General features: G+C 45.0%; 1 protein-coding gene across 1 annotated transcript in view; it reads right to left on the bottom strand.

Moving 5' to 3' along the window:
• The window catches only part of PBX3 (pre-B-cell leukemia homeobox 3), a 269,677-nt gene that overhangs the window by 14,509 nt on the left and 238,169 nt on the right, over positions 1-16,999 (bottom strand). The window contains exon 6 of the mRNA XM_015426062.1: positions 2,047-2,212. Within this exon, the coding sequence (XP_015281548.1) occupies positions 2,047-2,212 (166 nt within the window). The remainder of the gene's footprint in view (positions 1-2,046; positions 2,213-16,999) is intronic.

The raw sequence follows: 16,999 nt of genomic DNA on the forward strand, positions 1-16,999 counted from the left end.
AAGTAGCCTAGGACTGGGGACCACCTCTATGTCCTTGGAAGAGCATTACACTCTAGCAATACGAACCTCCTGGTGGTTCCCACCTTGAGAGAGATCTGGCTGTCCTCAACTAGGTCAGTTTACAAAACAATTGCTGCAGCTGTTCACATATTCACAAAACAAGAATAATTATATGTTGGTATTTCTTTTTTTAATCCAAGGTTTCCTTTTCAACAGGTCAGAACATCAAGTCACTGAAGTGCTTTACGAACTTCCTCGAGTTTCAATGTTCGTTTCGAGGGATATCTTTATCAAAATTCTGTTGTGTTGTAATTCTTTCACAAAGCAATCCAATAAAGTGGTTGACAATTTCAAAATGGCTATGGGTAGCTCCCAAGTTAACAAATGGTTCCTTTTCAACGGACAATGTCATACCCATAGCCATTTTGAAATTGTCAACCACTTTATTGGATTGCTTTGTGAAAGAATTACAACACAACAGAATTTTGATAAAGATATCCCTCGAAACGAACATTGAAACTCGAGGAAATTCGTAAAGCACTTCAGTGACTTGATGTTCTGACCTGTTGAAAAGGAAACCTTGGATTAAAGAAAGAAATACCAACATATAATTATTCTTGTTTTGTGAATATGTGAACAGCTGCAGCAATTGTTTTGTAAACTGACATATTTGATTGCTGTGCCCTTTGGTTATATTGCTTGTATATTTGGGAATATGTCCTCAACTAGGGACAGGGCCTTCTTAGCCCTGGCCCCCACCTGCCGGAACTGTCTGCCAGAGAACCTCCATGCCCTACAGGACTTACTACCTTTCTGTAGAGCTTGTAAGGCAGAGGTGTTCTGCCAGGCGTTTGGTTGAGGACAGTAACAGTCTGGCACTCTCATATTCTAACCTCCCCTTTTATTCCTGTATATCCCCTCCACCCGTGGGAATGGTGGAAATTAGAATTTTTCCATCATCTTGGATTTAGTGTTGTTCTTATGACTGTTTTTAAGTATTTTAATGCTGTTTTAATTCAATTATATTGCATTTGCCTCCCTGTGATTTTAATTCAATTATATTTGAGCCTCCCTGAGCACTGCTTGCAGCGAAGGACGTCCGATCAATCAAACATAATAAAATGAAATAAAATATAAAAGTTAAAATCTCCTTTTCAGCCATGAAGCTCAGCTGGGGCTAATAATTCTCTCTCAGCTTACCCTGCCTCGAAAGGATATCGCATGATGCAGTGGTTAGGGTTTCGGGATAGGATCCCAGGCTCGAATTCCCATTCTGCCATGAAAGCTGACTGGGTCATTTTCAGCCAGCTCCTCTCTCGCCTTAAGCTACCTCACAGGGCTGTTGTGACAATACAATAGAAGTGGGGAGAACAATATTGTGAGCCCTTTTGGATTCCCACAGGGATGAAAAGCAGGGTATGAATTGATCTAAATAGAACAGAACACAAAATGGAGAAGAGGAGAACCAAAAATGTTGCCCTAAGCTCCTTGGGGGAAGAATAGGATGAAAGTAATCGGTAATAAAAAGCCATGATTGTTTATGAGAAAAACTGGGGCAAAGGAAGAATGGTAAAAAAAAAAAAAATATGGACCCCTCAGTATCGAGGAGAGACTCAAGTGTGAGCAATTTTTCATGTGCTCTGGCAGCCCCCACTCAACTCTGCATTTGGCTTTGTCGAGTCTTAATAGCCATTTGGCTCCCCCCCTCCAAAAAACAACAACAACAGAAGATTTACAAACGTTCTAACTGCTCAGCATGAGCACACATCAGCTGGATTTCTTGAGGTCATTTCAATGAGTGAGTCAAATCTTTGATCTGTAGCTATGGATTGTTTTAAGGGATGGCTCATCCCATTTGACACAACAGAATTCCTGAGATAGCCCTGCTTGGTCACTGAAGGGCACTCCTTAGGGAAACTCCACCCCAGAACAAACTTGATGAAGGAGCTAAGAAAGTCCTGCTCTTCTGTGAAAAGAAATTCTCCTTCCTGCACTGCTTGGCAGATGTAAATCAGGCCATGGCAAGGCAAAGATGCTGGCACATACCAGAGTTTGGTGTAGTGGGGGAGTTTGTCTGGTTGTTTTGGACAGCTGCTGCCACGGCATGCGCTGCAGTCACCGCTGTTTTTGCTGCGTAGAGATTGGCTTCTTCCTGAAATTTCCCTATGTTCTTCTTGTACCTGATTCTCTTGTTGCCAAACCAGTTAGATACCTGTCAAAGAGAAGAAAGTATAAAATAAAAAGGGAGGAAGAACCAAAAATCTGTCATCACACTCAAGGACAACTAATGTGAACATTTCAAGAGGTGCCTACCCGTTCTGAATGCTCTTATTTCTGGCCACACCAGAGTGAGACAGAGTTTTACACTGGCACACTCCACAGGCATCTGTATTGCCATTTTGGTAATCCACAGGTTTATTCAAATTTAATTAATTTATTGATCAGTTAAAAAGTAGTCTATCCATCAACTAAAACTCCTTCAAATGACTGACAGCTCTAGTAGTAAGGCAAATCCACATGTGGTAAGAAGACGAAGTCTGATCCAAGTGATCACTCTAGCAGTGGCCAGCCAAATGCCTCTGAGAAACTCACAAACAGGGTGTGAAGGCTACAGTCATTCACCTTTGAAGGCTACAGTCATTCCCAGCATCCAAAGGTATGTTGCCTTTGTTGTATTTTTATTTCATGTTTCACCCAACAATTGGCTTGCAAAGCAGCATCAAAACCACAAATGACAATTAAAATTAGAGATTCAGAAGGAGGGAAGAGAATTCTCCACTAATCTGGATGGAGGAACGCTTGTCACATTCTACTGTACATCTGATGGCATTTGGAAGCTGGAGGGAAAGGTTCTTAGCTGGACCTTGGTCTGTAATGGAGGGAGGGGTCCCTGGCTACTTCCTTCCCTCTCTCCGATGGCCCCCACCCACACTAGGACTAGCCGGATGGAGAAGACTTTCAGCTGGAGCTGGATCCATGGATGAGCAAAGGATGCCTGGCTGCTCCTTGCTCTCGCTGTAAAGGTTCTGTTCAACTACCTATGTGTGCTTTGCACACGAAAGCTCGTATCTTGAATAAACCTTTGTTGGTCTTAAAGGTGCCACTGGACTCTAAATTTGTTCTACTGCTTCAAACCCACACGGCTGACTACCTGTACCTATGGCTACGATCTTCTGGCTCTTAGAACTACATTTTCACAACAGCAGCCATCTTGAACTTTGCCACGAGCAAAACCCCCCCCCCCCCCCCCCCCCACAAACATCTGAAGCAAAGTGTTTGCCAAGGAAACAGCCATTAGGTCTGAAAGCTGAAAACAGGCAATAAAAGTGATGCTAGGCCATGGAGAGAACAAGGGAATTTAAGGGAGAATGCAATTGTTCTTTGTTTTGGAGGCTGGAACAACCTTGGCAGTACTGCCAACAGAACGGAGCTTGGTCTGCTGTGAAACAAGAGGGCTAAAATAAATCAATAAACAGATGAAATGCTGCTTTGTCATCGCCCTTTGAAGATGGCTGTGCCGCTGCCAAGCCAGCTTCTAAAGCTCTACCTATTAACCCGCCCAAAGGTCATGGACAGAGCAACTGAAACAAAGCCTCTGGGAAAACGGCATGCAGAAACTATTTCTAGTCTTGGCCATTAGGAGAACATTCGTAATTAATAACTGTAGTAAATAACTGAAAGATTCCCCATCTCACCAGCAGCCAAGGCTGTGTGCTCTTGTATTCATACCAGGGCACCAATCTAATGGAAATAAAAGTCCTTGGCCAAATGCTTCTACTGCAGTTGTAATTTAGGTGATCATCATAATTATTGGCCAGTGAAATGTACACCAAAATGGTGGGGAAGGTGGCTAGCAAGACAGTTGGACAGAAGCAGCTGGGAGAGTGCTGGCTGTTGGTCTTCTCTATAGACCTATGTTTGTTCTTTACCCTTTCCTTCCAAAGCTGCACGTATGGCAACACTTGGTTCTAAGTTATGCACATAGGTGTGAGATGTACGTAAGGAGAGGTGTAATTCTGGTTGATGTTGCAAATGCAGTGATGGTTCTCTAGAGCAGTGATCTTCTGATGCAGTGCATGAGGAGGGAGGGCAGTGCTCTGACAGCTAAAAGGTTACATACAGATTCCTCAAATGTAGTCTATTCCCCCCGGTGATACCTCCTAAACCCACAGTATCACAGAATTTCAGGAGAAGGCCAAGCAGACTCAGATTAGAGTGCTGCTGGAATGTTATTGTGTATGCCAGAGGTTCAATGCATTCTTAGTTTTTATACACAGATACTTGGTTTCGCAAGGTCTTTTTTTTTTTTTTGGCCCCCCCTGGAGGGGATTTTTTAATTGCATTTTTATAAAGACTACAAACTACAACAGAAATAGGGAAGGGGACTACATTAAGGGATAAAGAAAAGATACCCACTACTATCTAAAAACCCAAGAGAGGAGATCATCTAGTTAGCTTGGCACACGTTATCTCTCAATCACGCTAATCCCATTATGAACTGATTCAACTATAGTATTATCTTTTTCTTATCTTAACTATCACTGTTAACCCGAAAGACCCCTAAGCATCTAGTATATATAAAAAAAGTTTTTCAAAGGCACAATTCAGAGTCCTTCAGCCTTCATTTCCCCTTGCCCAGTCTCTTCCGCAGTTTATAAGGACTTTTAGGGGCGGCTGCCCCTTTCTCTGATAGAGAGTCCTCTCCGGAAGACCCCGAGTCCAGCTCGCCGCTGGACTTACTGTCCATCCCTTCTTTCACTTCCTCCTCTGACTCTCCCATCCGGACTCTCAAAAATTTCTGTGCTTTCTGAACAGTCAATCTTTTCCTTTTTATCCTTGATTTTGAAGCTCACGGCTTCTGGTGTTAGCCATCTGTATCCAATTGCATTTGTCTGGAGAAAAAGAATTAAATCTTTGTACTTCTTTCTCCTTTGTCTTATTTCAAATGGAATGTCTTTTACGATTCTGATAGCATTATCTCCAACTTTCAAAGGAGCTCCAGATGCCGCTTTCAAGATTGCATCCCTCACACATCTCTTTGAGAATCTTATCACTATTTCCCCAGGCAGATTGTTTTTCTTTATATATCCTGAATATGACCTGTAGGCCACATCCATATCGCTCGGCAAAGATTCCGCCTTCATCTCTGTCATTGGGGCCAATAATTCACTCATCTTCTCCTTCAGATTCTCTCCTTTAGTCTCTGGAAAGCCCTGAAAGCGAAGAATCAAATGCTTTTTCCATTTGTAGTTGTAACAGCTGATCTTCCATGGAGATTTGCTTCTTTTCCAGCTTTTGTACTTTCTTCTTCACCTTTTGTGCAGTGGCGTCCACTTCTTTCACCTTCTCAGCTGTTTGATTCATCATTTTAAGTGTCTCACTCAACTGTGTTTGCTGGGTGGTGATACATTGATTCATTGTTGACAGCTGCTGCTTGAGATTATTCATCTGGTCCAGCAGAGAGCGCATGGATTCTGCCAATGTCTTTGCCAGCTCGCTGGTTGCTTCCGGTCTTTGGCTCTCAGTCCCTTTTGCTTTTAAAAGTTTCTCTTTCTCCATCCTCTTCCCCGCCAACTTGGTGGATTGTTTACTTTAACCGATATTTTAAAAGTCTCTGATTATGTGCTTGTACGCTTGAACTCGCCTTGGTAAGTCTTTCTTAACAGTTTTATTCACTTTTTCTTCCACTCCCCCCCTCCAATTCACTTTTAAGTACGTGCGTTTGGGAGGCGTCCGTCCCTCTCTCGCCTCACTTTCTGTTCCGTGGGGGGTTTGGGGAGCTTTGTTTTCCTTTTATTTAAATGCTTAGATTGAACTCACGTTCATAGTTGGTCCTCAGACCTCGTTTAAGCTCTGTTTCTTTAGCTCGACCTCCTGCACTTGCCCCGGTCAGCGTCGCTTGGTTCCATTCAGTCTCATAGCACGAAGAACCTTCGGGACGGAGAGGCGCCTCAATTCCCCGGCATTGTGCCGGCGAAGAGGCAACCCCTCGAGAGTCCCATGGCCAGAGCCCCTTCAGCTGGGTCTCTGGGGGGGTGACGATCCTGCGCACCCCCTCCTTCGGCCAGAGCGCAGCTTCACCCCTGGGAGGTCCAGGAGGTGCGACTGCTCAGCGTGCCGCCATAAACCGGTTTTGCAAGGTCTTGACATTCCCTCCACTAGACCATTCCAACTTGCCAAGTTGCCAAGATCCAGATGCTGTGGTTTCCACTTAAGCAGTTCACTTTTGAGAACTGCTCCCCAGTGGTAGATTCTGGCACGCCCATAGCCTTCCAGCATCACTCAACTGTGAGTGGCTGACCTGGCCCTGACATCAGGCAAATGGAGGTCCCCTCTGCCTGTCCCCCTCTGGCTACCATTAACTTAGCAGCTCTGATGTCACAGGAGAGCTAAGCACTAAAGAGCATAGGTAAATCCCATAGCTTGTAGGTTACCTTTGTTAAGCTAAACCATGTAGGTATTTGCCTTTATGCCGTATGTTTAGGAACAACACATTGCAGGCAAAAAATGTCTTTGAGCCTTCAGTGAAGACAGAGGGAAAGACAACACTCACTGCTGTGCTTTTTGACAGGTGTTCATCAAGCCTGCCCATCTCCCAAGAGGTCCAGGAAAGATGACAGATTTGGGCTTTGCCAGACACCGCACTGCCCTGCATCAGGATCAGTGCCATTTGAATGAAGAGAATTTTTCAACAAATGCATCCCTGTATAGACTCAACCTCCTAGCTGTTACACAATGCTAATATTCTCCAGGGCACCAGAATGCAGCTTAAAAACCAGGACTGGGTCATCCTAATCACATGGACTAAGAAAGGAGGCGAATCCTTTCTTGGCTTCAAAACTGTGGCATTTACTTTAACAAATTAATGAAAGCCCCCCACCAGCTTGAAATGCAGTAAGTGAAGGTGCATCTTTTTTCACATGCTGCATTCCCAAGACAATGCGTTGCTGTATTGTATATATTGCACTTAATATTATCTTGTCAGTCAGGAAGCAATAATACATTAATGAAACCCAGCAAATAATTACTGTGGACAATCCAATTATGGCTTTATTAACAGTTTCATAATTGCAGAATCTCTATACGTCAACCATATTGTCCGCGGATATATAAGAATCGGGTGTTTATGCACACCTCTGGACCAATCAAACAACAGCCATCACTAATAAAGGCTTGTTTAATTCTCACAGTAAAATTTTAATATCCCTGCAGCCTGGGGAAGGGTCAGCGAATGGATTTGCTTGATGTCGGATCGTTTCCACCCTGCTAGTCCCCCTACTTCTTAATCTTTAATATCAAGGCAATTAAAATTAATGGCCACTCATCCAAAGCCACTGTGGGCAGTGTTGCCTTGACATCCGTTCTTTGATGGGATTACCTAGAGGTTAAACTAACAAGCAAGGTTTAATTGGAAGCAATGAAAGGAGCAGAGGATCATACGTTATGTTTAACCTGCACACCACATCCAACTGAATACCTATGCCCGGCCGCTTTCTCCAGCCCCCTAACTTCCAGTGCCAACCTCCCCCCCAAAAAAGATACAATTTGTCCAGTTATTAAAACATGCAATTGCACACAGTCCTTCCGTAGGAAACTGTGGTCCTGGAGCTACGTTTGGCAGACGTCTGGATTCAACTGTCAAGATGCACTTATGGGCATGAGAGCAGCTCTGCCCACTGTCTGGAATGCAGGAGTGGCTGGCAGCAACCAAAGCCATGGCTACCCCCAAGCTATCCCTAGTCCGTACAGTATGGACCGTACTGCTCCTAACCTCCCTCCTTCCCAAACTGCCTTACAGCTTCAGCTGATCTTTTTGCAAGCTGGGAGGAAAGGAAGGGAAAACGAGTTTTTTTGTAGCCACCAAGCAACCGTGGAACATTTTTGCTTCCTTCCTCCTTAAAAAATAAGAGAGTTGATCGACTTACTTGTGCCAAACAGAGAAGTATCTGGGCATTTACTCTGAAGTTACTGTAATCAAAGGGCTTCAGAGCAACGAACAGGAATGTGTGCCTTCGAGAATGAAGGAAATGTACAGAGACTGATCGTATCCCTGGAGCAGGAAGGTTCAGCTTCCTTCTCCCCCTTGAGAGCAGAGATTCAGCTTTGATAGTTTTACCTCTAAACAGAAGCATCCCATTTGTTAATAAATTTGTTCAGAATTTATTTATTTAGGATATTTCTGTGCTGTTTCTTCAGAGTCCTGCTCAAGGCAGCTTACAATTAAAGCAACATAACAAGGCAAAAAAGCAATTAAAGTATTTTGGGGGCTTTGCTTGGGAGAACACTACACATTGCATAAATCCCCGCTCTCCTACTCTGCTATCAAGCACAATGGTGACTTGGGCAGAGGAGGATGAACCTCTGCCCAAAAACCTGCTTATTGCCCCAGAGGCAAAAGTACAACTTTACTAGTTTCAGGCCACCTTCCCTGGCTAAAGGGTCCTTCACCTTCCTCAGATGCTTCTACCCCTATCTTATTTGGGGGGAAAGCTGAAGCCTCAAATAAAACAAAAATTAAGAGCATGCAACAATAGAATTCCAGTCATAAGCAGGAGTCTAGAAGATTTTTTTAAAAGATAATGCAAAAAATAAACGACACCACACATTATCTTGCCCATTACCGCAAAAGACAATAAAGAAATCCAAATCAAATCAAAGGGAAGCTGCAGTCTACCTTGACGAAGGTGCTGCTTACACCCATATGGGAAGACATCACTCACTAAAAAGGGGATTTATGAATGTCTTCCAAGGCAGCTCAACAACATGCTGGGTTTTCTCCCCTGCTGTTCCTCGGAAGCCTGGAGGTCAATGCACTCCACAAAGCAAGTCCTGGGCTCTTGAAGGCAGAACTATACACTAAGTGTTTTGTAATCGTCAGAGGGTTGGATTAAGACCAGGAGGACTCAAATTCAAATCACTTTTCAGCCACGAAGTTCACTAGGTTACCTAGGCTCAGTCACTTGGCCTAACTTATCTTACTGCATTATGGTGAGGATAAAATGAGAGTGAGTGGAATCATGCATAGTGCCCTGAGCTCCTTAGAAGAAGGATGAGGTTTTGAAACTGTGAGGGACACTGGAGACATAGGATAGCCACTGTAGTAGGAGTGGCAAAGCAGCACCCAAAGCAGCAGAAATACGGGCTTTTTTGGTAGAAAAAGCCCAGCAAGAACTTATTAGCATAATAGGCCACACCCAGCAGCAGAAACTCATTCGCATATTAGGCCACACCTCTGACAGCACAGCTCATTGGCATATTAGGCCACACCCCCATGTTACCAGAAGTGTGCTCATCCAGCCACACCCACCTTTTGCTTCTTATTCTGTTTACCTTGTTTGTTGTCAAAACCCAGGGCTTTTTTTTGGAGCAGGAACTCCTTTGCATGTTAGGCCACACACCCCTAATGTAGCCAATCCTAATGAGTTTCTGCTGTTGGGTGTGGCCTATTATGCTAATGAGTTCCTGCTGGGTGTGGCCAACTTGGAAGCCAGCCGGCACTCCGTTCCTGTGCGTTCCTGCCCAAAAATAGCCCTGCGTATTACTGAACCCTGTCACCCAAAATGGCTGTAACACAGAAGGACTCTAAATCTCTGCTGTTCAGCTACAGCTTGTAGTCAGAGGGAAGAGATCACAGGATGCCAGCCCACATGATATTGTCATGGGGGCTGGGGGGAAGAACAGCATGGGAAGCTGTGTTCAGTGGCAAGCCTGCATCTCTGGTAATGCACAGTTCTGTCTTTAGTCTGCAGCTGCCCGTGCATCTGTGTTTAACTGGAGAGACTGGACAGAAGATGCACATATTGCTGTTGCTAGGATACCCTTTTGAAGCCCAAAATAATGATGATGATGATGATGCTTTAACTGCAGTGGTCTGCAACAAAAACAAAAGTGCTCATGGGAATCACTTTGGATTCCTGATGCATAAGACTAAAGAGACAGAAAGTAGGACACTGAGGAGATCTGCTCGGATCAGATAAAGTTAATCAGTACCTTTTCCCTAGAGTTCTCCTGTACTGGTCCCTGTTATTTTGGAATTTCTGGGCCATGCTCAGCCAGAAGCAAACTATTTCATAGTTTGGAGCACAAAAAGAGACTTGGAAGTAGAGGATGGTCCACAGGGGAACACTGCAAAACTGTAATCTATTCTTGCTCCAGTGGAGCTATTAACCTATTACAAGAGTAGAAAAAATTCATGATTTAGGTCCATCAATGGCTACCAGCTCTGATGGCTAAATGAAACCTTTATGTTCAGAGGCAGTATACTTCTGAATACCAGTTGCTGTGTGGGACGCAATAGGGCAGGCTTTGGCACCAGCTCAGGGCCTCCTGAGACATCTGAGTGGCCACTGATGGAAAGAGATGGACTCTTGATCTGAATCTGGGTAAACAACTGGCACCTCAAGATCAGGGCACATGTGCTTCCCCTCCCCCCATAAACAGGAGGTTGAGTTACTGAATCCCTTAAACATGACTTAAAGGTAAAAATTATACCACAGTGTATAGTGCAAGGTACAATTAAGTGGCAAGATTCTGATTCCACCTCTTCAGTGCCACACGGACAGGTTCTCTCCCTTCATGTACTGTTTTATTGTCACTTTTATCAGGAAGTTCGGTTAATAATTATCCAGGATGTTCTGATTTTGATATCTTAAAGAAGGTTTTAATGGGTGCTAATCATTAGCTGTGCTAAAAAAAATCATCAGCTTGTAAAATTTGTTGTGAAATTTTATATACGGATTTTAAGTTTTAGAGATTTGCCAACTATTGGTAATTAGTTGGACCAATTCCCCCCCCCCCCGCACCAATGATTTTATTGTATAGCTTTGTTTCTGATTTGTGCGGGTCGTTGGTCGAATAAATAAATAAATAAATTGATTGACTGATTAATTGAAGCGGCAAGACTGTGTTTGTGCTAACCCATGTGTATGTATGTGGAGAGGGAACAAAATCATAATGCTGAACAGATCAACCAGCATCACCTAGTTTGGTGTAGTGGTTAAGTGCGCGGACTCTAATCTGGGAGAACCGGATTTGATTCCCCACTCCTCCACTTGCACCTGCTGGATGACCTTGGGCATGCCATAGTTCTGGCACAGCTGTTCTTGAAAAAGAGCAGTTTCTGTCAAGAGCTCTCTCAGCCCCACCTACCTCACAGGGTGTCTGTTGTGGGGAGGGGAAGGGAGAGGAATTTGTAAGCCGCTCTGAGACTCCCTTGGGTAGTGAAGGGCGGGGTATAAATCCAATCTCCTCTTCTTCTTCTACCTACTGCATTTATATTTAAAATAATCATGAATATAGAAGTTGTCACCTTTGTGTTCTTCACGTTTCAATGAGGTAGGATTTAATGCTATCTATGTTAGAAACATGGGGGGTGGCTGGTGAGTATTTTGTCTGTGTGTGTGCATGCTTGTGAGCCTGGAAGTCATGGCTGACGTCCGGCGACCCCTAGTGGAGCTTGGACATTTCAGAGGTGGCTTGCTATCGCTTGCCTCTGCATCCTGGTCCTGGTATTCCTTGGAGGTCTCCCTTCCACGTACTTGCCAGGGTCGGTCCTGCTTAGCTTCCAAGTTCTGACGAGATTGGGCCTGGGCTATCTAGGTCAGGGCGTGTGTTAGAAACATTCTTTACATCCATTGCTGTTCTAAGAGTATCTTATCAGCTGAACGCAACCTGCTGATTTCATTCCAAAACTAAAGCCCTCACCTTTGCTGGGAAGTGATGGGGCACGGGCATGTCCTGACCAACACACAGTGGACAAAACAGTGGTCTCAAGCTTCATACTTTCAGAGAGCTCTTTCCATGTCAGTTAACCCACAGAGGATTTCCCCTGCATACCTGGCCTTGCCCATCACACAGACAACCTGAGGATGTGTTCTAGGAAGCATACAGTATATGCAAAGCAGAGGTCCAACCTCTGGGGCCTCTCTGTTACCCAATGTAAATTAGGAGCATGAACCCTAGAACACATCCAGAAGTTCACAAGAGGGAATTAGATAAGCATGTGGAGCAGAAGTCCATCAGTAGCTATTAGCCACAAGGTATAGAAAGGGACTCTCAGGCTGGGGCAGGTGATGCACTGTATTCTTGCTGCTGGGAGGGGGGGAAACAGTGGGAGGGCTTCTAGTGTCCTGGCTCCACTGCTGGGCCTCCTGATGGCACCTGGTATTTTTGGCCACTGTGTGACTGAGTGTTGGACTAGATGGGCCATTGGCCTGATCCAACATTGGCGTCTCTTATGTTCTTATGTTCACATTAAAGAGGGTTGCCAGGTCCCATTAAAGAGGCCACATCAATAGGGTTGCCAGGTCCCAATGATGCTCTGGTGGGGCTGGGTTGGAGGGAGCTTTCCGGGAATGGGGAGAAGCACCAGGAAGTGACGTAGGCACGTCAGGTGGCTACGCTCTGGTTTTTGGGCAAAATTCTATGGTAGTTGTTGTTGTTCAGTCATATAGTCGAGTCCGACTCTTTGCGACCCCATGGACCAGATCATGCCAGGCCTTCCTGTCTTCCGCCATCCTCTGAAGTTGTCTCAATTTTATGTTCATTGGTAGAATTAGCTACAAATCATAGTTTCGCCCAAAAAACAGAGTGTCGCCGCCCACTATCCCCACGTCACTTCTGTTATGTATGCACGTCATGGTTATTTCTGGCTTCTCGGAGGTAAGAGGGGGGTAATTGGGGGGGGGAGTGTCCAAAAAACAGGAGACCCCTACCTGGACTGGGGGGGGGGAGGCCTGGCAACCCCAGAGATCAATAGTGGTTGGTCATGTTGCCTTTTGAGGAAGCTCCTTAAGGAATCACAAATAAAAATCTAAGGAACCTCAGGATTCCTAAGAGGCAGTTTGGAAGCTGCTGCTTTAAGAAGGCAAGAATGAAATAAAATAATACCCAAATGAATACTTCTTTAGGATGCTAAAGAATTTTAAATGCTTGATATAACATCACTCATGAGGCATTCTGGTATTGATCCTTCCAAGCCTTTCTCTGCTTGAGAAGATGAAAGAATTAGAAGTTTTGTGGTGGGGGGAAAATAAAGCTATTTAGTAGCACATTTTTCATTAAAACAAACTATCTCTTCACATTAAAAAAACACACACACAGAGAACATCATTCTGCTCCCAATCACTGAAGGCCAATTAATTAATTGGGCTTAACTGTATATTACATTTCAAACAATACCCTTGCACTTATTTATCATGTTAATTACAATGTTAAATAAAAAAGGACAATAAATTACTTAAATCATCAAGATGCGCAACTGTGTGGAGATGGTGGCTCCGATTTTCTCCCTGACAAGGACTATTACTTGCGGGAGATGCACATTTGATCTGTGACAGGATCGGTGGTCACCGAAGCATCGTTATCGAAAACCAAGGGAAGCGGCAAATTTATGGACCACAAAGAGCGAACAGAAATTCTGTCGTGCTTTTGCTGGCTTGTTTGCAGTGCACACTTTGATTCTCTGTTCCTAATTAAAGGGAATGGATTATGAAATCTGGAAATCGTAAGATGGCCTTGCATTTGTTTTACTAGGGCTAGCCTTGGGGGGCCAGCTAGGGAACAAAATTGCAGGGGTGTTTCTGTTGCAGGGGTGTGTCTGGAATCCCTCCCATGGAAATTGTTACTTGGAGAACACCGAAAAGCAGACTTGAAAATCTAGAAGTAAGAACACGATTGCCAAGGCATCTCAGTTTTTGAGATGCCATGGGTGCCTGTGGACTTTGCTAATAATCTAATAGAGTGACACCGCTAGTATTTGAAAGTACTTCTTCTGGAGAAGGTCAGTGGATGGGATGGTTCCTGCTCACAAAGCAAGGATGCGAATTTACTTCCAAAGAAGTGAAAAAATAAATCCTTGAGGTACATTTTTGCCATTCAATGGGACAATGAAAAATGAATGGGAAACACAATGTACGCTAATCAGCCATTTGTGGCTTTGGGGTTGGAGGGAGGAGAAGGGGCTCCCTTGATTCCTCCTCACAACCACCCCCCAATGCTATGGGCTGCTGCTACCTGTTTTAACAGCCAGGCACAATTATACAGGGCTCCTGCTGGCCAACAAGCGGGGAGTGAATTGCTCTCCCCCTGCCACCCTTAGTGAATTCACCACCCTGAGCACTACATTTCCCAAGGAGATGGGGTGAGGGATTGTCTTCCCACTCTCCCAGTTGGTTGGCTGGCCAGCCCAGTGCCTGGTTGTTGGGCTTTCTGGTGGAGTGACTGCAGCCACCCCCACTCACAGCACGATAAGGGAGGGAGGGGGGGATAGAAAAAAGGAAGCTGCATTTCCAATGGGGACTGAAACGAAAACTATTCAGTTTTTGAAAATGAAAATGAAAACTTAAAAAGCATTTCTTCCCTGAAACAATCCTGTGAATAACTGACACAGCATTTGTAGCTATTTTATGTCGAACTGGATCATGTATAGAGTTGAGATTCTAATTCTGCTCGTGTTACGAATGCCAATGTTGTAAAGCATTTTATTTATTTATTTATTTATTACATTTATATCCCGCCCTCCCCGGAGGCTCAGGGCGGCTAACAACATGTAGTTGATAAAACAATAAAACAGTAAAAAACGATACAAATATTAAAATTACATCATAATTTATAACCAATCTAAAGCAGAGCTATCTAAAAACAAGATGGTGGTCTTCTAGACGTCCCAGTCTTGCCCATGATGCGAAAAAGAGTATTTAGGGCTTTGGTCATCCATGCCCATGTCCAGATGTCCTCCAGGGCGTCGATAATATACTATTTACATTGATGGTATACTGGTGGTGGCGGCGGCTCCTATTCGAAAGCCTGGCGGAAGAGCTCCGTCTTGCAGGCTCTGTGGAACTGTCCTAGGTCCCGCAGAGCCCTGATCTCCTCTGGGAGCTCATTCCACCAGATAGGAGCCGCCACCGAAAACGCCCTGTTCTTAGTCATGGTCAATTTTTTTTTTCTTATTTTTATTGACCAACACAAAATTACATATAATGAAATACTGCAACATACTGAGAAGGAACAGCAAATTTAGAGGTGTCATTATTGAAGACATATTCTAAAAAAGGAGACCATTTCGTGCATAAAGTAGATTTTGAACATTTGCAGCTTCCGAATTTGCGACAAAGGCAGCCCCATGTAGAGAGCGTTACAGTAGTCTAGCCTTGAGGTGACCGTCGCATGGATCACCGTGGCCAAGTCAGTCCGGTCGAGGAAGGGAACCAACTGCCTTGCCAGCCGAAGGTGGTAAAATGCCGACTTGGCAGTGGCTGCTACCTGGGCCTCCATTGTCAGAGAGGAGTCCAGGCGCACCCCCAAACTCCTAACCTTCGACGCTGACACCAAAGGCGTCCCATCGAAGGCCGGGAGAGGGAGCCCCAACCCCGAACCAGCCCGACTCAGCCCCAGGACCTCCGTCTTTGCCGGGTTTAATTTCAGCCGACTCAGCCTGAGCCACCCAGCCACAGCCTGTAACGCCCTATGCAAGTCATCTGGGGTGGAGTCTGACTGGCCGCCCAACATCAGATATAGCTGGGTGTCATCAGCATATTGATGGCAACCCAGCCCACAACTCTGGGCAATCTGGGCAAGGGGGCGCATATAGATGTTAAACAACATCGGGGATAGCACTGCCCCCTGAGGAACGCCACATTCCAGGGCCCACCTCTGGGACCGCTGATCCCCAATTGCCACCCTTTGTCCCCGACCTTGGAGTAAAGGGACCATTGTACATTGAAAAACATGTACACTAACAATACACTAACATTGCAGACCAGAACATTACAGCAGTCCTGGTAGTATCACTAATGACACGCAGAAGGAGTACAAGGAACCTGGAGGTGGCAGAGGGGAGCACACCTCACACTTATTTTCCAGCTGTCTTTTAAGACTCTCTAGCCTTGCTGTTATATGGGCGAGACCTGAAATAAGGCGAGGAGGAGGAGAGTTGGATTTATACCCCACTCTTCACTCAGAGTCTCAGCGCAGCTTCCAATCTCCTTCCCTTCCTCTCCCTACAACAGACAGCCTGTAAGGTAAATGGGGCTCAGAGAGCTCTGAGAGCTGCTCCTGAGAGAACAGCTCTGAGAGAGCTGTGACTGATCCAAGGTCCCCCAAAATACACACACACCTCCCACATAATCAAACCATAAGTCAGCCCCAGCTCCGCACAACACAGGTATGTACAAGGGAAGCAGTGGTTTCTCTGAATTGTGCTTACAGATTAAAATGTATGCCTGTTCTTTCCCCCACCCTCTTCAGCAACTCTCAGACTAATTCTAATTGCACTTCACTGACACACTCCTGACAAGGGCTCTGTCCCTTGGTAGGGAGGACAACAGTGAGAAGGGTCCCCCACCCCCAAAAGATTCAACTGCAGAGGCACAAGCCAGCTATCTCACAGCCTTGATAATGGGAAAGCAAACTATGGTATCTCTCTCTTGCAAAGGTATGCTGATCAGAAAGGTCTAAATTACAGGTGACAGTGCTCTCTTCGCAAGACATTTCATTCCCCCCCTTCTAAAATTACTTCTCCCACACTCTTAAAAATGAAATCATATTCACAATTCATCTTAATAAACAGCTGCCTTTATATGCACTATGAAAGGCTTGCTCTACACAGTACCTTATATGCCGATATCAAAACAAACCCCATTAATTTCCCATTTGCAACTTAATACAACATGAAGCCAAAATCTGCTTCCTTACAGACTCAGAAGTGACAGAAGGAGCAGAACGAGAGAGAAAAGCAGGCCAAGGGAGGCGCAGACAACTGGCTGTGGGAAGTCAGGTTAAGTCCTGGAACCCTTCACAGTCTGTACTTTTATTATTCTTCGTCTCCCTCAGACTTGCTAAGCTAATAGCGCTGAGATGAACAAACAGAACACCGGCATACAGTGTTCCCTGTGGGGTGTGCTAGCGCACCGAGATCCTAGTGTCAGCGCAGGAGTTTTCATCCCAGCGCACAGGTCCAAGGAGTGGGCAGCCCCGCCCTTCCACTCATCAACTTGCC

The sequence above is a fragment of the Gekko japonicus genome, unplaced genomic scaffold, assembly GCF_001447785.1.
Source record: "Gekko japonicus isolate JY-2015 unplaced genomic scaffold, Gekko_japonicus_V1.1 scaffold22, whole genome shotgun sequence".
In the NCBI taxonomy this organism is placed as follows: Eukaryota; Metazoa; Chordata; class Lepidosauria; order Squamata; family Gekkonidae; genus Gekko; species Gekko japonicus.